Genomic DNA, 26,712 nt, shown 5'->3' with positions numbered 1-26,712 from the left:
TCCTTTCTTGTTTGTTAATGAGACACAATCTAGTGTCTTGCATGGCTATAAAGCAATCACTGTCCAGCTCTGTGCGTTCATTTTGAAAGAGTCCAGTGGTTTGAGAGGGAGCACATGGCTACTGACAGAACATGGCACGCCGGCGCCGCAGGATTTGACCACAGCAGGTCTCCACGATGAAGGCCAGTAGGGTGGGAGGTAGAGGGAAACTGCATTAGAAATTGGCTTGTGATGGATGCTGGATCTTCACACTCCATCCATCCATTCATCTATCCGTCTCACTTGTCATATCTCTCAGCTCCAGCTCTCGGTAATGGCAGGCTGACTGAATGTCATCCCGGCCTGGCACACTGACAGATTCAGATCTGACTTGATTTAAAGAATTAGTTAACCTTTATCATGTCAAATCTGGGGATCGTCTTGGTGGATTTGATGTTAATGCATAATAGCTAAGGTAAAAGCTGCAAGCTATAAAGGCCAAAACAGTGGTTTAATTTATGCTTTGTTTTTACATTGTGTCATATTGTTGCGTAGCTGATTGACATGTGTTAAGAGGTTCCATTCACCATATTTTGTATTATTGGCAACATGTTTGTGAGTCTTGCAGAATCAAAGTTTTTGCCGTTTTGTTTTGCCGTCTTATCTGCGAGATCTAATGCAAATTTGACTTTCATTCATTTTGGATGCAATTTGCATGATCTAATTAAGATATAAGAAATGTCACTCTTTTATTACATCAGTCAATTCATTAAAAACAAAACATGCTCTCAGACACCCTGCTCTTCTTGCAAAATATCAAAACAAGTCATCTCATTGCAACAAAAGCCGAGTAATGGTGTAGTTTTAAAAGAAATAAAAGTTATTACTGCATCTTCTGTCACTTGTTTCTTAGAAGGAGCTTTCAAACTATTCTGTTGCATTAGCATAACAGCAGGAAAAAAAGAGCATGGGTCTGTGTCCTCAGCCAGCAGTTCCACTGTTTTACACAGGAATCCATTTGTACCAATAAAAGACGATTACGCTTATTAGTTGCCAGATGGAAAAAATTGACCTATCAATTACTAAAACTTCAGAGTGAAGGAGTCTCAAACTGCAGGACATTTTCCACTTCAATTTAAATGAATGGTGCCTGGTCCTTCACGTTCGCCTCAGATTTTCATTTACAGATGCAAACACAATAGTCAAACCAGCTATGAATGGAAAGACTATCAGTTGAATGGTTGTTAAACATCTCCTCTTTCTTGTTAAGGTAAGTGGCTCACCCTTGGGATGTTTGCTGGGAAATTATACTCACTGATCAGATTCTGCGGGCCGCGTTTGGGGAGCAGGCAGCGCTAGCCTCGGGTTGCTGGTGAACACCAACTCCCCCCCCCTTCCCTCATTCCCTTAATTGTGAGTGACAGTCAATATTGTGGAAGACCGTTGTGCACAAGCCCACGATAGGATTTGCATTGGATTTTGAAAATTGTCAAAGTGGACTGCGAGGTATCAGGGAGAAGTGAATCTGACGTTGCCAGTTACCATTAAAGGGGGGGGGGGGTGTACTGAGGCGGGGTGCGGGGATTTGAATAATCTTCTTACATGAGTCAAAATGTCTAAAAACAATGAGCCAAACTTTGTCCGACTTATTTGATGAAGAATTCAGAGGTCAGGCTGGGACATGGTGAGGTGGAGCTGCCCATGAACCAAAAAGAGAGGGATTTTTTTTTTGCTCATTTGAAGCCTGTTGTTTGATTTGTAAATTTCAACCAACAAAATATTTACATTATCACCGATTATTTTAAGGATACAGACAGTGATGACTTAAAATGATGAAAATCTCCCAAAGCAGTTTGAAGTTGTGGTTACACAAATGCACCGCAGACTTTGTGTTGGCAAGAACACCCCACAATATATACATCTTTTGAGGTATCATCTCTCATTTGCATTTTTTGCCTCCACGCAGTCAACAGGCTGTGGCTGGAGGTCTGTCCGCCTGGTCAACAAGATATCTCAGGAATTTTCCTCAAAAATGTCTTCAAATTCAGTAGAAACATTCAGTTGCACTCAAGGATGAACTGAATAGGTTTGGGAGGTCAATGATACAATATTCCAGATCTGCCTTCAGGGAATTCTGTCAAATTTTGACCAGTTGTAACTTGTGCTCAAAGATGAACTGATTAGATTTTAGTGTTCAAAGGTCTTGGTGACCTCATATGGAAAAGAAAACATGTTGAGTGAAACTGCATTGGCTGGTGGAGGCATATAACAGCAGCACCATATTTCTAGTTTAATAACGACATACAAATATATTTCAGTGTTTTCCATTAGAAATGTTGTGAGAGAACAAATAGTACACGATGAGTTTGGGACGATATCCAGGCCCATCAGTACCACTACAGAATAATCAAAGGGTAGACAGCTAAATATAAACTAGAGTGGTGGATGAGAAAGCTAAAAAAAATTGTGATGAATAGCAGAAATTAAGCAAAGCGCTTTGGTTTTATTGTTTGTTGTTCTCACCCAGAATGTTTCTCTACTGTAAAAGAGCCAACTTGCACAATTCAACAAACCCCACCCACCACCGCATCAAACACCCCCTTCACCTCCCCAAACTTTCCTCAGCCTGCATCTAGAGGTTATATCTACCTCAATTACCACAGAGGAGTAATTAGCCAAAAAACAGTGTGTGTGCGTGTGTCTACGCCCAGGGAGGTATTCATGCAGCATGAACAGATTAATTAGGACATTTAACTTCATTTCTAATACAACAAAATTAATCCCATAAAATATGAAGGATCTCGGAGGAGGTGCCTGTCAGCATCTGACGCCTCTCCCCTGTTTGCCATAATCTATTAAAACCTTGCTTTTATCTCACCTCTCCCTGTCATACTTTATGGATTTTTTCATAAACACGGCCCATACTTCATAAATGTCTCAATTTTCTAGTCTATTAACATTACTTTAAAAGCGCTTGATAAAAGAGGAGGGCATGCGTGAAATAATGCACCAATAATACGAAACGCTGGAGGCAAGAACAGTAGGGGCGGCTCTCTGGCGTGCACACTCAGACAATACGAGGGATGTTATCAACTTTAATAAAAGAACAAATGATCGCTTCCAACCGAGAAGGAGGGGAGACGAGGCACGGAGGCAGGGGTGGGGCAAGGAGGAGAACAGTTGTCGAGTAATTGAGTCCATGAAAAATTAGGTCTTGGAGGCTCAGCAGTTCGAGAGCAGCGGTGAGATTGAAGGCAACTCAAAACTACAGCGCTCTTCAGCACGTGTAGCTACTCGCTCCAACTTGCAGCGCAGGATGTTAACACTGATTTGTTTTTGTTTTCGTTTCACTGACGGGCACAAGTAGAACAGGCTGGCTGCTTCCTCTCCTGGATGCCTGAATTCTGTGCAATGAGTTGAACCTTTTGTCTGGAGAGAGTCAGAAAAGGTTTTGACTGACAGTCGAGCTTCACCTCAGAGCCTCTCCCTGGCGAGCTTTGATTCAGTTCCTGTCTCTGAAGATCACTGGAGTCTGTCTCTGTAGGCTTTACTCATCCTACCCAAACACCGGGGTCAACTGTCTTCACTTGAACCGGACACACACGAAACCCACTGATCAAACCTGGGAAGACCTCACCACAATGGGATGCCGGCTGTATGCCCCGAGGCCAGGTCTTACCAAGACACACAGACACGCACATACACCTCAGACACCTGTGTGCTCTTTGTGATGGGCCCTGGCTGTATGACAAGGTAAACTGGTTGGGTCATTAAAGTGAGTCACATTTGACTCAGTGTTACACGCTCATGACTGACGGGATGGAAACAAAGCCTTCAAAGTACGTTCAGCGACATGCAAATAGATGCAAGACAAACAAAACAGACAATTATGTGTACTCATTATCACACCACTAATAGATTCATACCTTTTACATTTGTTGACAAATGTTTGCTTGAGTGCAGGTTTGTAAACCCATGACATGTATGCATGCATCTTCAATATATCTCAGTACATCTTATATACAACTATACTATATAGTGTGCACATCACTGCCAAGGCCCAATAGTCCCCTTAAATTCAAGATGCACCACAGACTCATAGATATTAGTGAACTTAATACACGTGATTTTTCATGAATTATTTCCTAGATCTGGGTCGTGATAAATTGTTCCAGTAGTTTTTGCGTAATCCTGCTAACTAACTAACAAACATGCAGATGAAAACATTTGAAAGTTATATCATGAACAGGACATCCCTCCCCTTCCTCTAATCCAGCTCCACATGCCAAGATGTATGTCTGTCACAATACAGGGTCAGAGCTCTCCATCCTGGGACAGAGCTGGAGCTGATGAGAACTTTTGCCTCATGTATGTGAGAGGTCAAAGCAGACCACCTTTTTAATCTGATTAGCGGGCAGTTTTATGGGAAGTGGTAGATAGCAGCAGAGGTAATTATGTTCCTTCCCGCACTATCCCCCACGCCCCACTTCCCCCCTTTCTCTCTCTATCTCGCCGTGGCCGCACAGAGGCTGACCTGCCATGGCAGTAGTCATTTTCAGGAGTCAGTGCGTTCTTTGTTACATTATCCTGCACCGCCACTTCCACTGCTGCCGCAGCCGCGGCACCACGTGGACACAGGCTGGTATCAGCTTGTACCAGACGAGGACAGGGGAAGGACTGGATCTGTCAGAGTACATCGGCTCTCAGGCGGTCGCCTACGCCGGTGCTGTGCCTCTGCCCTGGCCCCTGCCACACTCCCACTCATTAATGGGCCCGGCCCTGACAACTGATCCTAATTGCCTTTGAACAGCTCTTCATGTATTATTGGTGCCTGACTGCATTGGTTCATGTCAACAAGCCATAGGAAGCAGAGACAGGATTGCCACAGCCATCACCCACCTCCCCAGTCACATACATGCACAAATCGTACACACATGTAGGCATACTAAGTATTGTAGAGAGATGAGGGTATAATAGATACAATATTTATTATATCTAGTGGAAATAAGATAATAAGAAAAACATATATGTGTGTGTATATATGTCAAAATGTTTATGTGTTATTGTGTCTCATGTCATGCATGGACACACAGGTGGACATGTTCCACGAAATCATTTTAAACAGGAAGTCTCAAGAGACACACTCTTTGGTGTTCATATCGAAACGTCTTGATTGTATAAGAATCTCTCACCGCTGAAGATTTATAAAAAAAAAACATGATGGTTGTTGTGTTATAGGATCGATCGATAGAATTGTATCCGATAGATGCTTTTTGAGCGATAAAGCATGTGTGCATGTGTGTCTCTGCGTGTGTGCATGTTTGTTTGCTTCTCACTTTGTCACAGCTGATGAGTAGTTCGTGGGGTGAATGGTTCAGAGACATCAGGAAGGCATCTGAAACGCGTCATGTAAAGATCCCACCACGGCTGATATCTGCCAAGACACTCGCGCTATTACAATCGCAATCACAAACACTCAGTCAAAACACATCAATTATTTGTAGTCCCATGTGTGAATTATTACCCCGTATCCAACTATTTACTTCCCATTTCACCCCTCTGTTTGAATTGTGAAGGAGGAGAGGTGGCTTGCCTTGGCTTTTTATATGCAGAATGAAATAACTGAATACCAGATGCATAGATAAAAAGCATAGCGGCGTGTCCTGTCCACTCCCATCACTGTCGGAGAGAGGAGAGACGTATGACCATCCCATTACTATGGTAACTAGCCACTATATTCAGAGCTGCCCGGGTGTGTTTCTTCCCCCTGCAGTGACGAGAGGGCATAGCTGACAGGGCCTTCACACACGCACGCACGCCTACTCACGCACACACAGACACACACACAAATGCACACAAAAACACACAAATAGGGAAGGCCTGTAAGATGCTCCATGTGAAATATACACATGTGGCAAATGCAGACAGGACACACACACACCCTTACAACATTTTACCAAGAATCTTTTTATCCAAATCAGTAGACACACAAACATTAGGGGAATGTAAATGTAAAATAGGAAAATATGTACTGTTAAAAAATATTATCAGTAAAACATTTTGCTTGCATAGAATAAAAAAGTAATGATGGGGAGACATGAGTGAAATGTTACCACTAGCATGTGCTTTGTAACAATTATCAGCAGCCCAGACTGAGAGGTGGTGAGCTCTGTCTTGTTACTCCTGCAGATTCACCTACTGACTGTTCTTTGCACCACTGTGCTGCAGATTTTGTATTTAAGGAAACGGCTATTATAGATAATTTCTATAAGTATTATGCTCTCTCTATTATGTTTCCGTAGTTGCAGGAGTTGAACACATTACAAGTGGTGGCGAGCGCCTCTGGGTAGAAACAATTATTACATCCACATGCAACAGTGTGTTGGGCTAGCATCGCCACTTTATCCTCATTTATTTAAAGACTACAGGTTCAGGGAAGAGTTAGCGTTTACATTCCATTTTACTTTTGGCCTCTCTCTTCATCATAAATTTCATGCGGAGCATTTCTTCTGAGCAGTAACTTTTAACCTGGGTCATTCATTTTTCAAATGCCATTGTCATCAAAGCATTCACTACTGAGGCAAAAAACTGCTACAGATGAATAATATACAGCCTCGTGTGTTTTTTCTTTACTGCGGACATATCAGCATGTTCACTCTTGATATATATTTATTATTGATATTATAGATTTATTATGTGAGGGAATGTCATGCCCCGCGAGTCTAGAGGTAATTTTATGAAGATGAGACGTTCATGTTAAGAGTTCATCCAGTGTAATATAGAGTACACAATATTTTCCACATGTCAGAATTTATTGAGTTGAATTTGATGCACTTATAAAAATGTTTTAATATTTTCTATATTTTTCTGCAGGGATTCAGTACATCTGCTGCATATTGTATTTTATCGTTTTGCTATAGTGAGAATATTATTACGTCTGGTACATATTTTCAGTAAAATAACACTTAATAATTCAAAAGTATTTCTTGTATGTATAGTTTTTCTTTTCTGATATTTTCAGATACATCTCTTTATCGGTGCATTATTGGTTTTCATTGATAAAAATAAATACAAATCAATCCTTTTGAAGAAAAAACATTCTTACATCCAAAACATTTTTACATATAATTTCTAAAATAATTTTTTCTTTTTCATCCATAAATCTGGATTTCAGTGGTGGAATTTTTTGCAAGTATTTTGAAAAAAGAAAAGAAAAAAAGGAAATCCATGGAGACTTTGATGCTGTCTAGCCAGCCTGTCCGTGGACTGAAAGGACTTTGTGAGTATGTACAGGATTGCCGATAACCCAGCTGCCCTTTTAATGCAGCCATACTGCCATCTTCTGAGATGAGAAGGAACTACATGCCTTTTTTGCTCTTCTCTGCATTTTCTGTGCTGTCTTGTTCATCCTGTCTTTCAGTTTTTGTTTGTCTGTTTTTCATCTTTTATTTGTGGATACTGAGCTACGTGTTGCGTCTGTTACAAGCACAGTAACAGGACAAGGGAGAAAGGATGTGTGTGTGTCTGTGTGTGTGTGAGTGTGTGTGTGTGAGTGTGTGTAGTCCTCTCTGGATCAGTAGTTTCATGTCGCTGGGTCACAGGCTGGTTTGTTTTAGTCATTCACACTGTCTTGTCCAGAGTCGACTCTTTTATCTGTGGTCCAATCCTTCATATCACACACAGACTGGCTCCACGTCAGCACAAGTGACAGTCACACTGTGGTGGTGGTGCCACAGCGCCTCGTGTTGACATAATTCTTTTGTGCCCAGGTTAAGTTAGTGCTTCTATTACCAGCCAGACTAAGAGACGCAGCTTCATATAAAATAAAAAAATGTGAAAAGACAGAAGAGACGAGATGGTCACAGCTGGGGAGGGAGAAAGAACGGGGGTTGAGTGTTGCAGTTTCAGCATCATTCAATCAGACAACATGCCCCTCAGCTGAAACAGCGAGACCCTCCCGATTCTCTCGAATTAGGGAGATTAGCGGGAAAGCGCATAATGCAGGATGATGGAATTTGTCATAATTTGCATTGTCCTGGAAAGATTCGGTTTGATAGAGCGATGCATGGAGGGGCTTGTCATGTCCCACGGGCAGGTCATAGAGGGAGCTTGGCAGAAATGATTTTTGCGATATGTGCATCAGTCGTAAAAGCCTCACAACCAATTTGTCAAAAAATGTGATGTCAGGACAGTTGAAGGCAGCAGGGGCATTTTGCCTAACGCAATGAAAAACCATGCCCCTCCGTCACTCTCCAAACCACAGCCCAGCTCTGGTGTGGCACAGTGCTCCAGAGCGACAAACAATTTTATAAACATCAGTTTTAAGTATTTTCTTTTTATTTGATCTCATTTCTTCACTTCAACATCTTAAGTTTACACAACGCTACAACCAGGCCAAAATTTATCAAAACTATATTTATTGTGTTGTAAAAAAAAAAAATTGCTGATGGTGGAAAGATTTATTTATTCGTTTTTTTATGATTATTCACATGTGTCCCCGAGCATCCAGTCAGTCTCCCCTGACCTTGGTCATGGTACTGAGCGGCAGCTCCTGACCAACACAAAGTTGACCAGAGCTGACATGACAGTGTTACTCCTCCACACGGTTCAGTGTCTATGAAATGGGCATGTCGAGGGCAGACATAACAGGCACAATAGAAAAACAGACGTAAGCATACAGAAGGTGGGGGTGGGGGAAAGGCCAGTGTCCCTGCCTCAGACTGACCACACGTTGCCCCAACAATGGCTCAATATAGTTGCATATTTTAAGTATTCTTTTAAATTTGTCATCGTAATAACCATATTGTTATGGTTTGTTTTGTGAGTGAATGTACAGTTTGGGACCTGAGAGAGTGCGTTCAGGAATACCCTATACTTGCCTGTCTTTGTGCACTTCATATGGCTATTTATGTCGCCGTTTAAGTAACACTGATTTTCTGTGACAGTTGAGCATACAAGGGTTAGGCTCAAACTGGAGCACAAACAGGAGGGGAAAAAATAGAGATAGTGGAGGGAGAAAAAGGAGGGAATATCAAAAGGCAAATGTCTCCCTCCCCCTTGCAACGATGCCTTAAATGAGAAGCCTAACATGGGGAGAGATTCTGTAGAGGGGAGAGAGGTTGTGGTTCTCCTGAAAGGTTTGTATTTGTAGAAATGAGGTGTCAGAAGAGGCAGGATTTCCTCAGGGCGCAGCACAACATGAGCCCATCTCTTATCATTTCCCACTCCCAGACGTGATCTGCTTTGAATGCGCTAATGCTGAAAGAGCCCCACAGACTTGAAGCCAGTTCAAGATGAAATCACAGCACACATCCCTGACAAACTGCCATCCACCACACAAGGATTAAACAGCCGTTGCACATCAAATCCCCAACAAAACGCAGAAATAATATATGCACTTAAACACATTCAACAAAACTTCAACCTCAGTTTTTTTTTCCTTTTTTTGATCCCTACATTTTCAACCATCTTGAGCTGTTTGCCAACCCTAAAATATTCAAGAGAAGAAAAAGATGTAAGTTTGGAAATTTGTCACATATATTAAGAATGTTCCATAAGAGATTAAAAGTGGAAGACGTAATGTCCCATTTTAAAATAGTTTATATGTCAAATGAAGATTTAGATCGTGTACACACTGTAAAAGTAGACTCCTGCGTGTGGATCTGACCCAGTGCTGCTCACACACACACATTTTAACTTTCGGAAATAATCTTAAAGTTTTAGCAGTGTGTTTGAAAGCCTTCAAAGTGGCCCAAAGATGCACCGCTTTACCCCTGAACTCCCCGGTGAGGTTGTAAACAAGTCTCAAAAGATCTTAGATGTGTTACTGTTAAAGAACTGGCTGCTGGGTTGCCAACATGTTGGTGCAAAATGAATTGTGTCTTACTGTTTTTGTAATTTACAGCTTTTAAATACAGTGTATTTAAAACACATCTCACATGTCTTTTTAAAACACATTGTTTTAATAGTAACAAACAAGACCTTTAAAATATTTAAAAGAAAAACTAAACGTCTTCGAAGCTTAATTTGAACCCCTCCCCCATCAGCCTTGAAAGTTTTAAAAAAAGACACATTTAGGCCAAATACACAAACGTATCCGCACCTTAAAATATACAGTAAATACTTAACCTACTCGTACAGTCTGTCTGAACAATAGTCAGTTAACACAAACATAAAATATCAAAATCATACAGTTCTTCTCTCATGCGTTTGTAAAGACCGTATGAATGAGTGACTGACAGTGAATGACTGAAGAAGTGGCTGAATGGATTACGGATCATATAAATCGCCAAGAAAGTGAGAATGAATAACGATAAAGAGTCTGTGATTAACACTGACACTGTGAAAGTGACAGAGAGAGACCGTGTGAGTGAACGACCAAGAAAGACAGTATCTGAAATAAATGAAGCTGAAGCTGCTGCCAGACATGCACTGAACTCCAGAGATCATCCGCACTTTCTCCGGAGGACATCTGCATTCACACATGTCCGAGTGAGAGCCTTCGGATTATCTGCGGACTTTGCATGGCCACCTTGTATAAAGTCAGCAGAAAGTTGGGAGAATCCCACATGAGAACAAAGCAGCGTCAGACGCGTTAGAAGACACAGACTAAGATGTCAAGAAAGTCGTGATATCCACAGCAGAATTAATAGTTTCTAGAAATTTTGGATGATTATCTCATAATGTGACTAGCGCTACCAACGTCTACTAACTGAATGCTGAATGAAAGTGTTGTCTTATCAATTTTTGTTCTTTCATTTATATCACTATCCTAAACTACATTGAGTTGAGTCGTTAGTTGATGATAAATTGTTGTATCTTCTGATATCTTAAACATTGTCACCTGTAAATTTACTGATGAATGAATGTTCCACGGTTATGTGTCAGAAGATGTTTCTAAAGAAGCTCCAGCACTCAAATGTTAGAAACAGCAGGTATGTGAGCTCAGAGAACTCGGATTCCAGGGTGTATACAGCATTGTCTTGGTTCTGAAGATTGAAGTGGCAGTAAGAAGAAAAGACAGCATCAAACCCTGACTGAACAACTGTCTGGATGTCCTCTCAAGTGACGAGCCCCTCAAGGCTGATCATGCAGCTGTGATTATAGTTTCCTGGTGATTCACCTGAAACATGACAAAGAAAATCCATCTCGATGTTGACACAAGTTATGAATTGCCATTGTCACATTCAATGTAATGCAAGGAGACCCATTCACAGGAGATTTTTGCATCTTATCTTCGGCACCACATGGCCTGTTTCAAATACTGTAAAGCCCGGTCCAGACACTGCTGTGCCTCGGATCTGCTGCGTGTAGTTGCGTGTTGTTCGCACTGGCAGCGTGCCTGCATCGAAGTGGGGTTTCTGATATGAATACTGCACTTATATTAATCCCAGCACACTACAGGTTGGAGCCTTGCATCTTACGGCCCTGCGATAACCGTCAAAACCTTGTTAAAACAAACGAAACAGAAAATGCTTTTACTTTGAAAAAGGGTTAAGGAAGCGTTGCAAATATGTATGTTGTGATGTATTCTACAAACCTTGAATCTCTAGGAGAGAAGCAAAGTAAATATTCGTCACATAAGTTGACATTTTGATGTAATTTGAGAGCAGTTTGAAACCATGTAGGAACATCACCACGGACAGACAACTCACAAATACTAATTACATGTTGGATGGAATTACCCATCCTGATACTGTATGGCCATTACCCCTTTAGCTTAGTTACATGTGTCCTTGCATAAGGGAAAAGTTACACCATATTAATCTAACCTTTTTTACAGGCTTTGTATTATCATTTTCCTGTTTAAATTATGCATGAGGTCTCAATGGGGAGAAATGTGACCATTAGCATATCTGATAGGACCGCTGGAGCAGTTTTCCACCTCTCTCTGTCCTTGGAACCTGGCAGAAAAAAAACCTGACTGTTCATCAATACCAGGTCATTTTATCCCGGCTTCGCCCAGTTCATGTGTACCATTCGAAGGCTCGGCTAATGACACTTGGAGACGTCCTCAACACGATGGGGGCCCAGAGGGCTCCAACACCAATGTGAATATAGTCTAGCACTGTCTGGTCATCTCTGGGAGCTCTTTGACAAAAAATGCAATTAGAAACACCTCAGACACACCAGCCTGAAATGAGACACCGTTAAGGGCTGGGAGCGGACACAGGCAGGCGCTTCCTGAGTACATTTACATATATGTTACTGTCTGCAGCTCACAGAGATGGACAGAGAATGTCTTTGAGGTTGGTGACCTTTTGGTATGTCATTGGGTTTATTAGAGAAATGATGGTGTTTTAGCCATGAAATAAAGGTCGATAAAGCATAAAGGCAAGAACCAGCATAGTTAGTAATAAAAATGAACCGGCTGATTGGAAGTGTGTTTGGCTGAGAGCCTGTTAAAAGATTATTTTGATGTTTCTGTCAAAGTCGATATTTATTGTTAAGACTGGGTGAAAACTCAGTATTTTTGTTTATCCTGTCTCCATCGATATTGTTGTTCACAGTTTTCATGTTTTAAGTAATGATTCATTTCATTTTGAAAGAGGAAAAATTAAATCTGACACGTGGAAAAAAAAAAAAAAAAGACAAAGAAACTTTGGAGCCACTGACTATTCTGACTTCAGCTCGACAACATAACTCAAATATCAAATATTGATATCGAGGTATAGCTCTATCATCGTCATCATGCTTGCACACCCACTGTGTTTCCTCTGATAAAAACATAATTAAAACTGTATATTTTTGCCTTAAAAGTCTATTTATAAAAGATGAAATATCTAAAAACCCTTTGAATTATGCCAGCAAATATCAAACATTATTAAGAAACAGAAGAACAGTAGTAAACCAACATGGACGTGCATTATTGATTCAGTGGGAGCACTGTTAGACAGCAGCGTGTCTTCCCTTCTCTCTGTGGGCCATTTAGACCGCTAAGGTTAGCATTTGAAAAATACTTACCTTGTTATAGAAAGTTTAATGTCATATGCAGTTGTTTGACCCTTATGAATATTAAAAGATCTCATCTCCCGCCTATTAAAAATGCATGTGGCATTGTGGTTGTTGATCACGTTTAGAACGCCCATGCAAATTGGACTGTCTTTCCTGTCAAAGCCAAAGATGAATAATGTAGTTGTGTTGTATATTCAGGGACACTCCATTGACAGTCAATTAACAAGTTTGATTGGTGTGTGAACTCATTCTTTTGAACTGTTAATTTTATGTAAATAGTATTCGCTCTGCCTTCGCCACTGTCTCCCCCCCCCCATCCAGGTTCACTACAGAAAGATGTGCCCCCACCGCCGCAAACCCCCAAATCCCCAATTCCACCTCCCACTAAGAGTAACCAGAGTGGGATCCTTAATAATTGATCATCACACACCTGCTTGGTAGAAGCTATGGGAGTCTGCCTTTAACAGTCAAGGGGCCCCACGCGAGCCCCTTTTGATATTCAAATCGACAAATGGTAGCCGACCTTTATGAATTCAGAATCGAGCCAGAGCTTTTCATTGGGACAAGCTTGTTAAAAGATTATGGCCCTCCGTCCAACCTGATGGAGCTCTTCTTTGTTGGAGTTGATATGATGGCATTTGATGGCTCATAAATGAAATGCCAATGACAATTTGTTGTTGATGTGTGTGAATCTGGCTTTTATGTGAGGCAGACGTAGTAACAAAGGCTCTCGGGCAGATCACGTTCTCAGGTAAATGATGTGGTGATTGATCCGACTGGTTGAAAGCAGCGAGGGCCTTATCTCCTGCCTTTCTTCCCCTTCACTCACTCGTACCCCTCTTGCTCGTCCTCACTTCATCTCTCGTCTCCCGTGCTGTCCCAGCAAGTTGCATCAGCAGAGGTGGAAGCTGACAATTTATCACAGTTGACAAGTGAACCCAGGAGCTGGGGGATCATTTCAGACCCATCCGATTAAACACCAATCTGAAATAAGCACGTCCACCATGTCCTCCTTCTAGCTCTGTGTAGCTAGAACCTTGTGCTTCTTCTGTCAGACAGAGATTTAACACACTTCAACTATCCTGTATTGACTTCCCATTTTTTAAAGTTGTGTCATATCAGAGACTGTATATAAAGATGGACGATGTTATGGCTCCCCAAAAGCAAAGCATCTCGATTGCCCCCTGGTGGGTGGACATATGCTATATGTCCATGTTCTCAAGGATGGTGTGTTTTCACTCCTGTCCATGTGTTATTTTATTTGTGTCTTGGAAAGATTTCACTATGACTACTGGACAGATTACCACGAAACTTGTTGGAAGCATGCGGTATGGCAGAAGAGACCATATAAGTTTGGTGGGGGTCCAGGAACTTCTTTTTTGAGAGACATTTTCACAACTTTCCCAGGGTATTCATGAATCCTGATGAAAATAACTGGGCTTTGGCAGAGGTATGCGCTTTACAGAGTTCCATTAGTTATTTGATGCTATAAATGTGGGGTGAAATTTCATGATTGACAGCTGAGACTGACTCTTGATTGGTCGACTAATGTATTGGTGGGACCTCGAAACCACGGCTCCCCTCCATGATTACTACTGCACAGGCTCTTGATGACGTCATCATTGCAAGATGGCAGCGATTGTAACCGGGATATTTTGGCTTCATTTCAGGACAGTGGGAGGAAATGGAGACGTGTTGTTTTGATGAAACACTTTGTTTGATATTAGTGTGCGAAGAAGTTTGGTTTAGAGCTTAAATCTGAACTTGTACCTGTATTCTGCTTTAACCATGGTAACCTCAATGTGAAACATGATACCCTAAGCTGCCTTTGCTAATTAGCAAAGTATCATGTCTCGGGCCAAGTATCAATTGATTCAGACCTCCTTGATCCTCCCTTGACATCTGCATAAGGGTCCAGGGTCCCTGTGTTGGCCTGGAATTGTCAACATGTCACCAGCATCTATTTGCATTGACCAGCAGCTAGTGTCCGGCACTAATACCCTCCAACCTCACACATTGGTGAGCCTCAGGGTCTCTAAAGACCTGACCTCCTTAATGACACCTCACATCTCATCCCAAGTCGCCTCTCTGCATTAAACAGATAGATTTTTCAAGACGCTCGAGGTATTTAACAGAGAATTGAGCTTATTATCACATCGTTAATTATGCTCATAAATAACATTGGTGCCACGGAGATGCGTTGGCAGGCTTCTAGCGGAATACCTGCTCGCTTTATTACTGTGAAATGAAAATTGTTGGTGATAAGATGCTGAAAAACAGGAGAGGTGGAACTTGTTAATTAATGCACTGCTACTTAAACATATGATTTTAATTAATGTTAATTTGATTATAACACCTCACTGATTGTACCTTATTTTATTAATTAAACTAAATTATCATCTTGATGGCTAATTTTCTGATTGAATAGCAACTCAATGTTCAAGTTTATAATTGTGTGTTTAAATATTTTATAACTTAAGTTAGTCTCAACACTGTGTTTTCTTCTGTGTTCTTTTCTCCAGGTAGATGAGTCCGTTTTCTGTGCAGGCCAAATTGCTTTGGTGCCGTGTACCCTGCAGCTGATGAAGGCCGGCACCAGAAGACAGGCCCACTTGTCCTTCAGCCATGTGAAGAAGGTTCTGGAGGCTGTGATCAGCAGCTTGACTCTTGCTCATGTCGTCCAGGCTCACTGCTACACCACGAGACATCAAGACATCCCTGTCGTCAGAGCTGTTTGGGAGAGCATGCTGACGGCCGCAGAGGAAGAGCAGGTCAGCCCATGTGGAATGAGATTTTTGTTTATGAAATATGTTCCAGTTGTTAAGGAGAAGAGCTACGTCTGGCTGATTTATTATAGATGCAGAAGAAGTATTGATCATACTCATAATACAATATTACACCCACGTAGGATGAACACATGTTTAATGGATTAAAAGACACTGAGATCCTTGCTTCAATGAATAAGTAAAAGAGGAGAAACTTATATGTATCCAAGTTTTTCAGAGAGGCCTTTCAGATTTGTGTTGTTGTGAAATAAGCGAAAGTTCCTTGCCCCTCTCTCCCCCTCGAGACTCGAGCCGCAGCGACTGATATTTACCAGTGAGTGCGCTCATGAAAAGTTGATGATGTGGGAAACGCTGGTGTCTTTGATAATGTGGAGCTTGGCACAGAAGCAGATGTCTTCCTCAGAGCCTCCCTAATCCTTTGCCCCCACACACCGTTTTGGAGCGCCGTTCAACTCTCCAAGCAGCTTATCCCCCTCTCCACCCCTCTTTCCTGCCACCTCCCTCCATCCTTCCCTCCACTCCGCCGCCCCAGCTTACAACCCCTGCCTCCACACGTCTAACGGGGGCACCAGTCTCCCCTGGCAGCCCTTCTCCTCCCACAATAATCTGTCTCGCCATGGGAACAGGGCCTCAGGGAAAACGGCAGGAGCCCACCTCCAACATGTGGCTCTGTGCGCTGGTGAGCGCTGTTAAAGACTGCAGAGTGGATGTCAACTTTGTGTCACTTCCTCAAAAGTAAAGCAGTGCATGAAAATCAAAATGTATAATATTTATGCCATAAATCATATTTTTGAAACCTTCAAATGTTCATCCCAAAATTTCACTTAAATACAAGCAGAATATTTCAGTCAGGAGCTGGTAACTCTGTGTGAATTCATATGACACATACATTTTTTAAAATCTGCCAATGAAGGTTATGTTTTAATTTCTTCTCATTTTCTTATCTGTTTGTGAATTAGCTGGATTACACAAAATAACGATTTCTATGTAATTTGGTGGAAGGGTGTGGTTACGGCAAAGGAATTCAGTTTTGGAGCAAATGCGGACCAACGGGCGGCTCCAGGAATTTTCTTCAAATTCTTTAACATGGCGAGATAAGGTGTTAGCCTTGGCAGACCTATGCCCTTCTAGTTTGTCTTTGTACCTCCTGGTGAAGTAGGAATCTTATGACTACTAAAAGCGTAGTATCAATTTAGCATGTAGATTGGGTTGTTTAGGTAACAGGAGGGAAAGCTTTTTTTGGGGGGGTGGGTGTCAGAGGTCCCTGAAGGTGGACAACATCTCCCATCTGTTGTGCTTCCATGTGCTGTTTCAGGAGAATCAACAATACTCATTTGCATAACCCAGGATTTCTATAGGGAGACTATGTCTAATGTCAGAAAGATTTCCAGATTGAGGATCTCAACCTGAAAGCTCAGGGTTTTTTCTAGAGTAAACTGGTGAACTCTTCTCTTAAGAACAGAGCTGGTCTAGGTTCTTTGACTTAGTTAGATAAATTGTCTTGCCTAGCTCAGCTGCACAGATAAAGCTAGGGAGAGAGCAGCTGTGGCAACTGATTAATTCTAAACCTGGTGAGCTGCTTTCACCCAGGGTTGGGTTTTACACAGCACTGGTGCTCATCTGACTGTAATTACGATGTTTAACTCGGGTAAAACACTGGCAACATAACTCCCACAGAGAACAGTTAGAACATAGTTTCCACCTGATGGTGCTATTAAAAAAAAAAGTCATGCTTTGTTTACATACAGCTTTATGTGTTGGCACCCCCTTCAACACAGTCGACTCAAATGTATTCTTTAAGTTAGTAACCTAATACTAATAAGTCTTTTTCAGAGATGAAGCTGCAGAGAAATGCATAACAAAATAGGGCAGAGGAGACAAAATGTAAATACACAAAAAATGTAATTATGATAGTTGCTACATAATTATCTATTACGTGTTGTTTAATATGCTCATGTAAATTTAAATTAAAAATGCCAACTTGAATGTACCTAAGTTAGATATAAACATTATACCTAATAGTTGTTTTATTCAATCTTTAACTGTCACAGTGGTAGTTTAAAGAAGTTAAATGCATCATATTTAATTCAATTTTGACTTAGTTGGTCATTAAACTGAACTCACTTGTACCTATTCTCTCTTATTCCATCCTTTGTCCTTAAAGTCCTATTTATAATGCATTATGATCACATTTTGGCTTTTAAAGAAACTATGGCCACATTTTGTAATATCAGGCTTAGTTATGGAAGCAGAATCAAATCCAAATTCGATATTATGTAGCCTTGTGCTCTAACGTATATATAAGTGTCGCACTTGTCATTGTATTTCCATCCAACAAACGGTGAAGTGCATGTTTATGATGGAAACACCAGCGCTTAGCCTGTCTGTGAAGCCATGTTGTTGTTGTGCATTGATAATTTATCTAATCAGGTGGATGAAGAAGCTCGCAGGGTTAATTGGGAGCATACTGGAGTCTCCACAAGTGTGAAATTGCATTTACGGTGCATTAAACCACAAAGAGCCTGTTTGTCTTTGTGTGTGTAAGTGTGTGTGTGACAGGTTTGATGAACATGGAGATGTTGATGTGATCAGTCAATAAATGTTAAACAGACGTCCCTCTGTGTTGCAATAACAGGTTCTGAAAAGGTGTCATCAAGGAAAAAACAATTATTAAGCAGGCTACATTTTTTAAATGTGACAAAAGATTTTTTAAAGAAATGATTGGTATCTCCTGCCGTGTTCTCACATCAGCTCCTGTGGACATTCTGCAGACTTTTTCAAGGGGACTGGCCCAGGAAGGACACAGGAGAATTTCAGGAAGGTCTCTGGAGTTCAGTGTGTGTCCGAAAGCAGCTAAGGTTATAAATAATTATTTGATCCGCACCAAAATTTCATGGGGATCTTTATTGGACCATGTTAACCCAGTTTCGTGGAAATCCGTTTGGTAGTTTTTGTGTAATCCTGCTGACAAACAAACAAATGGACATGTGTGGTAATGAAATGGCAGTGTGGAGAGTTTCTCCCCTGAATACCACAGTAAACCGTCTCGTCATTATTTCTCTCCTGCTTACTTTGGACTTTTTGAAGCTATCTTGGCCTCTGCCATGTTTTTTTAATGGTCTCATTCTTAAACTTTTCTTCACCCCACGGACACGACCCTGTGTGTTTCATTTACACGAACAATCTGATGAGCTTCAGAGTGGAATCTCGAGAAAGGAGAGTGAAAGAGAGAGTGAATAGGAGCGGATATTATGGCAGGCTGACAGCACTACAGTAAGTGCTGAGACATAGAGCCACATGCTGGAGGTGTCCCGCTGGGCAGGAAATGTAGGGGAACTGGCTAAGCAGCGCAGTCCCATCAGCTCCCCGCTGTTCCTCGCCTTTACACCACTTCCTTATTACCGTGTTTACCGTTCGGCTTTTACGCCTCTCAGCCATCCTGCCCCTGCCGCACGCTCCGGGCGCATGGACGCGAGTGAGAGGGAGGAAAGTGGGGAGAAAGAAAACAAACATAAGGAGAGGCAGGTCACACCCCATCAGTGTGGAGAGCTGAGCCAAGCAGATTTAGACTTCATGCGTTTACCTGCTGCCTGCGGAGTGAGAAAGCACTGGGAGAATGGCTGCATGCCCTGGAACTGAAGTGAAATGGAGTAATGAGATGGATTGTGTTAAGTGGTTGCACACACTCACACACTCACACACTCACATACTCACATTGCCACCCTCCTGCCCTGTGAACTTGCCACTCCAGCACTCAGCTCCACCATATATCAAAGTTTGTGTTTTATTGGCTTAATTTAACAAATGATTTCTGGTCAGATAAGGATATCAGCCAGTGTTTCCCCCTCTTTCTACTGGCACTTTCTGACCACAGTCTCGCTGCTTTCAGATGCACTGAACTCCAGATAATCTCCTGAACTCATCTAGAGGGGCTGTATAGCAGAAAAGCAAATTCTGGAGTTGTTAGATCATGTCCGAGGAATCAAGCGTGATTGAGTGACAAGTGCGTGGATGACATTTCAATAAACGACAGATGCAAAACTGAAAAATGATGAAAAAGAGGAAAGGTACATGTAGAAGACACAAATGAAGTTGTCAAAGTGGAAAGACAATGAGATTTGAGAACTTTTGGTGACAAAAGCAGGATTTCTGCAGCGTACGGGTTAGACACACTACCAGGGCCTCCCCTCCCCTGAACTCTCCAGATTCAATTTTCCCGACATTTTCATGAGATCATGTCTGAAAACAGCAGAAATACACACACACACATGCAATAATGCACCTTTGGCAGAATCCCCTCCACAGAACTGCTGAACAAACTTCCCACCTAATGTAACATCTTGGTGCAGACATTAATAAAGAAACAAACAGATACTGATGTAACCTTGTCCGACAGCTCCGACAAAAAACTCAGCAACTGTGCTGTGAGAATAAAGTCCTGCCAGAGGCTGGAGCTGAGTACTGAATCCCCTGATCTCCTTGCGGACAGTTGGTTGGGTATGGTACCTCGGCACCCAGGGCCTGCAGGGTGGCCTTTAAGCCTGGCTGAGCAGGGCCCCCTGTCCTGTCACTTCTCTCCCCCAGTTCCCGCTCTCTGTTCCATGTTCAATCACTATTGACAAGTGCACGAGCAGTTCCCTCCAGGAGAATACCTAGCCAGCGCCAGAAGTGCTAATATAACATTTATCAAAGCATCGGACACGTATGTGTGCTGTCACTTTGTCTGACATGCTAAGAGGTCCGCGCTGACACGGCTATTGTTCTCTGCTCTCATGATTGTTATTGTTGAACACCGCAAGCTCGGCTCTCTTCAGAATCAGCAGAGTAAAGAAATCTCAACCTGAAACCCCTGCACTCATACTCATTCAGGCCCCTTTTTCACTCTCCAAGGCAAGAGGTTAGCTGCTGATACACAATTAAGCGTTTGCTCAAGTTTAATCTGATGGTAAGTGTTGCTTCAGCGAGTCTGGTCGACTGGGACCTGACGAGCCGTCTGTTGAAGGGACAAAGAGGCCGTCATCTGCTCTTGTCACTGATTTCTCTCTCTTTTTCGTGAGTGAATATCAAAATAAAATGCAAGTAACCTGTTATTATTCTGCACTTACGAAGTGGGGTGTAAGTGGATGAAAATTGATCCAGCCGACTGAAAAGGGGGTTAAGTGTTTTTGCCCTATCGACTCCAACTGAAACGATGGTTATATAAAACACTCATTTCTCTCCCATTAGCAGATGAAGCCACAACCAAGTATTATTAGAGGGCCACATTGTAGCACTGCTCCAAGACATTTTGTTACTGCTAATGGCCCCTCAGTCTGGAGGAGGAGGAGAAAAAAATAACGAGTATTTTTGGCTGTGTAGATAAAATCGAGACAGTTTTCTACTAAAATGTATGTGGTGAAGCTGCCATAACAGGTTATGAACGATCTTCTCAGAGAGGTGAGGAGTCATCTTAAATGGGACCTGTCATGTCAGCAAATGCAGCTCGGAGCGGACGAGCGGCTGTGAGCATTATGGATTCTTTCAGGATTGTTTGTACACTATCATTAGCAAGGGTCACCTCCCAGTCTCCAGTTAATTGATAGCCTGTCAGTCTGTCGAGTGAAAAGTCCGTCTTAGTGCAGCGTGGTAGAATCTGTATGACACGTTTTTAAGATAATGTTGAGTGCTTGGTCAGAATGGATCTCAGCAGGAGGGCCATACATTTGATTGTAGCGTGCGACACATGAATATAATTTACCAGCCAGTTCATTTGAATACCATCTGTGTGTGTTGCAGGACTTTTTGTGGCAACCTGACGTCAAACCTGCTCCGTTACTGGTTGCCGTGGTACCTGCCTTACCCAAGGGTGCAGCTGTTGAGCTTCACGTCACCGCCGTCCAGGATGATTACACCAAGAGGACTTCCTGTCACATGACTGCGAAGGTGGCGTGCGGATCCATAGAGTGCAACACCCTAATGTCTGCCGACAAGTGCAGCGCGTCTCTGTCCCTCTCCCTGGCCGTGCCCGCTGATGACCCGGAGGTCAAGGATGTAGAGGATGTAACGGAAGCAGTCGCTGTTGCGTTCAAGAAAGCCATGAAGAAGATGGATGCTGAGCTGGTGCCACTGTGTGCCCGTGTGTTTTACAAGCACGGCCACTCACTGGCACAGCAGATTATTAAAGGTACGTCAGCGTATCTCACTCAAGACACTACACACGAGCCTCTAAAACCGGTCAAATATTTACACGCATTAAGAGGATTTATCCTAAATAAGCTGTTACACTTCTGAGACTCACAGCTCTTGAAGTGAAGCCTCACATCACTGCTTTAATGAAAACAAAGTGACAGCCCGTCTCTCTTTTCAAAGAAAGTTTGAGCTGACGCTGGTTAAGTAAACTCCAGAAAGTATTCCAGAAAGCAGCCTCTCCGGAGGATATCCACCGCTTCCTGTGTTTAATTATTGTAAGTCATTTTGTTGTGTCTGCACTGTGTACAGTAACCCAAGCAGCTGGCAGTCTTTTGTCATCATTATACTTTTATACGCCACCATCTACTGCTCCCAGGATTCTAAGTTCTCACCAAGACATATGTGGAGTGGAATTTGTTTAATCCTGAGAGATGTTCTCTCTGAGGGAAAAAGGGGGCGACGAGCACATCGATCACACAAGCTCAGTTGTCAAATCGACGCTGGGGCATTCAATTAACATTTTTGAATCCGTGCCAAACTAGCCATCTATCTATCATTTTTAGCTTTGACGCAACTCATCTTCTGGAGGACATGAAATTATCGTTAACGGTGATGAATGTTAAGAATATGTGTTGATGTGTGCGACAGAACAGTGCTATTTGTTGTGTTGCTTAAATATATCATTTTTAGTCAGCATTGTTTCATGATATACGATTCTTGTCATTTATTTCATCTGTCATTATCTAAAATGGAAGAGTTCACCAGGTGGGAAACTAATACTAAAATATCTCGAATGTAAATTCTAAATATGAGATTCTCGTATTAATAATTTAATGTTTTTTAAATAGAAACCTTTTACTCTGTCGATGGGTCATTGGTTTTCTGGCGCACAGTCAACCTAGATCTTTACCCTTGACATGTATGTCTTTGATTATAGGCTGCACTGGCTACTTCCCTAAAACCATTTACTGACTCATCATCGAGCTGGAATCTGTTACCTTACTCTGCACGCACAGCCCTGGAAGCCCCCCCACGGGCTTCTTCATGGGTCACAGCCTCTGCTCATTGGGTGATGAATCCAAAAAGTCAAAGGAAGAAAAGTAACACCTCTGGCGCTCAGCCTGGCAACTGCTGCTGTCAGCGGGCAGACAGACAACAACGCCAGAGCAGAATGTGACTGCCCCCCCCCCCCCTCTCCTCCGGTTACTTGCGTCAGGATTTACAGCTGAAAGACATGACATATGCTCCAAATGAAACCTTTAAACATCTTGTCTCAACCTGTTACTTACGATAGAAAGGTTCTCTCAAAGATTGGCCTGTGCAGCTCGACCAAAACCACAAGTTTTAGAGACAGAACTAAATAATGTTGTTTAAAATCGATTGTTTAACGCAGCAACTGTAACATTTGTTTATTCGTCTATTTACTTTTTAAAATCAAACATAAAACTCCAACACAGCTGAAACAAGCTTGTGTGAGCACAACAATGAAGAGTGATGGGAGTAATGGCTTCTACAAACTGTGATATCACTGTTCATGTCACTCATGGTAACAGCAAGCGCAGTTAAAAATAAAAGGGCGGGTTGAGGGTAGACGTAGAGGTGTGGAGAGCTTCTAATCCAAAATATGTAGATGACACTGCCATGTTTGAACTCAATCAGATGGGCGATAGTCCAGAAAATAAAGTGACGGACAGATTTATTAGTGGAATTAGTTGGGTTTGCAAACAGCTGCCCGTTTACACATTCAGTAAGTATCGAGCAATATTCACTTTAACAAATCATTATGGTAATTTGACAGTTGCTCTTTGGTGCTGGGCAGGAAGTGAACCAAAACCATAAAGTTATTTGCTGCAAAACCAAAATAATAAACTAAAAGACACTAAACCTCTTCAGAGCTGAAGGTAACTAACCAGAAGGTAACTGCAGAGTCATGTAATAATTCTCTATGGGGTTGTCACTATGAGGGACTCCTTTCAGATCCAAACAGTTATGTGACTTGTTGTTAATATAACGTTATTGAGGAAACTCTCTGTGGCTCCTCCTGCACACACTCCGCCTCTTTTTCATTCTCCTTTGATTAGATGATTTTCATGAGCAGTTTCTAATTAAATCCTTGTTTACCGGTTAATTTGACCAGTTTAGAAGTCAGTGTAGCACGTATAAAAACCACTGGCTCTGGGCCTCGGACACTGCTTAAAAGCCCCATAAGCCCAGGAGGCATCGGCTATGCCACTTCCCCTTTATACCACAGCCTTTACTGACAGTGATGCCCCTTCTTCTGTTCACTTCGGTTTATAATATATATGTATTAATTAGTTTTATTAGAGTGTGTTGGCGTTGAGTTGTATTGGTCAATTTGTATTGGTTTAGTTTTGAAAACACAGAGATTTAACAGCAGCCCTTTCAGCTCCCTGTGTTTTCTCCGTGAAGCAGAATAATGGCCGGTCCTCTTGGGTAGGTGGTTTAGTTCCATCCCATTGCTAATGTGATGGCTTTTGAATCTTCCTGCCTGGGCCTCTCAATGGGGCTCCCCGTGTGGGAGGGGGGCTATGAGACCAGGGGATGGGGTGTGTGATGGGAAGCGCTCATAGGATTTTCTTGTGACTTTACAGAAGAATTTCTAGGGATTGGGGCAAAGCAATCTGCAAATCACAAAACATAAAATTGCATGGTCGCTGGAGTCACCTTCACCCCCTCTCGTGTCCCTCACCCATGCATAAACAGGCATGTCTTTATACGCACACGCCGACAGAGATCTCACATAGGGATCACAGTTATTTCCCATCCGTTCGTACAAAGATTAAAACATCCCAACTTAAAACGGACTCAGTGGGAAAGGTGCGATAAAGGTTGCGTTTCTTCTCCTAATAAAACCATCCCTCTCGTCTGTGATTTCTCTGGCTCGTTCTGTTGTCAGCGAGACATCTCCAGAGGATCCTGCTTCCCAGGGTGCATCACATGCTCTGATAACACATATTTAGGCTTTAATGCCCTCTAAAATTTCCTGTGTTCAGTGGGAGCGTTTTAAGCTTTAGTGCATATTAGCTAATTAGGGTGTGTGGGCTCTTTGTGAGGATGGTTGTCATGCTGTGTGCGCTTAGAATGAAAGAGGATGAGGCTTATTAAATAGTACTGAATTGCTCTTGAAACCTCTGTCCTGATTTTGCTCTCTACAAGTTCACACAGAAGTCAGACAGCAGCCGTGCAGCACTAGCAGATGATATTAAAAGACCTCTAGACTGTGTTTGACTTCTCAGACTCCAGACAACTGGTCCAGAATTTCATTTCTACACATGGAATATCAGACAGATGTCACTGTGAATGTAAAATGTTTCTGATAGTGTTAGCACAATATGCTGCAAATTATTGCTGTACATAGCAATATGTATTGTAACGCAATAAATAATGACGTATCGTGTTGTTATCCATGTATCGTGATGTATCCGATCGTGAGGCCCACAGAAATAGACACAAAAGTCACAACACATCTACAGACAAGCCCCACAAGCCCCCTGCATCACACTGACTCTGCACCGCACTGACTCTACCCCACCACACCCCACCACCTGCACATAATTTATAATTTATTACTACTCTGTTACTGCATATATGTATATACTTTATTTTATTTTATTTTATTTTATTTTATTTTATTTTATTTTATTTTATTCTATTTTATTTTATACAATTTCTTATATATTGTTGTTTTTCTACATTGTTGTTTTATGTACATAAGTAGTGCACCAATTACACCAAGGCAATTTCCTGTATGTGCAAACATACCTGGCAAATAAAAGAATTCTGATTCTGATTCTGATTCTGACAGAAGCCTCAGCTTAACCACAGGAACCACAACACAACTGAAAACCCCACACAATAGAAACACAACCACAACAGAAGTGAGCAACAATGAATGTTGACAATGAAATGAGCAGAGTGAGTTACTGTGGTCATTATGAAAACCCAGTCCAGCCAGATGCCGCTTAAAACGTGGTGCTTGAAGCACACACCTGTGTTGTCACTTTTGCATTTGCATTGTGGCTTTTTCATTCTTATTTTCCGTGTATGTGCTTGTGTGGCCGTGTTGGATCACATTGACCACACCCGAGTGTCCCCTGTCCCAACATGCTGTTAAATCAGAAGAAATAAGAGAGGACAGTCAACCGTGAGACAGGAACACTTGTGACCAATTAGCTCACGGAGCAGAAGAGGGAAGAGGCAGTATCCCAGCGGGCTGCTGCTAAATAGACGGGCTGTCATCAACACTGGGCTCTGAGACGCTCAATGAATTCTCATATGCCTGTCCACTGTCCATCTGTAGTCCAGCCACAGACACACGCACACACACACACACGCACACACACACTTTCACTAACAATATCTCTCAGCTCCTGTACACCCGAGCAGTAGTCCCAACACAGCTTCATAACATCCCACCACTACAGGAGCAGAGGATCTCATTCCACTAGACCCCCCCTTCCCCAACAAGCTGCTGCTCAGTTGTCCAAAGGGCGTGCCATGGGTGCCCCCCCCCCCCTTCCCTTTGCGTCGGTGTGTTTGCTTGTATATATGTGCAAGTTTGGGAGGGGTAGCTTAGAGTTAAGTCCTTGCTGACCATATGTCTGCGCTGCAGGAGGTTGAAATGGGGGGGGTGGGGGATTGCAATCTGCCAAGGATGTAAGAATGCCAATAATTTGTAAATAGGCCCATGTTCTCCGGTCGAAGGGTTAAGTGCAGCCTCTGTCCTGGGACTGCCCCGGTGGGACGGCTATTTGAGATCCTCCAGTTAAAATTCTCACGAAACTAACGACTTGTTCTTCTTTTA

At 42.3% G+C, this 26,712-nt stretch overlaps 1 protein-coding gene across 1 annotated transcript in view; it reads left to right on the top strand.

Moving 5' to 3' along the window:
* dph6 (diphthamine biosynthesis 6) overlaps positions 1-26,712 on the top strand; it is a 57,585-nt gene that overhangs the window by 29,275 nt on the left and 1,598 nt on the right. Inside the window, exons 13-14 of the mRNA XM_020097836.2 lie at positions 15,456-15,704; positions 21,495-21,882. Coding sequence (XP_019953395.2) covers positions 15,456-15,704; positions 21,495-21,882 — 637 coding nt within the window. The remainder of the gene's footprint in view (positions 1-15,455; positions 15,705-21,494; positions 21,883-26,712) is intronic.

This window comes from Paralichthys olivaceus, chromosome 12 (assembly GCF_024713975.1).
Source record: "Paralichthys olivaceus isolate ysfri-2021 chromosome 12, ASM2471397v2, whole genome shotgun sequence".
NCBI classification, from domain to species: Eukaryota; Metazoa; Chordata; class Actinopteri; order Pleuronectiformes; family Paralichthyidae; genus Paralichthys; species Paralichthys olivaceus.
Note: the sequence above shows the minus strand (reverse complement) of the source record. Positions and strands in the feature narration are given on the sequence as shown.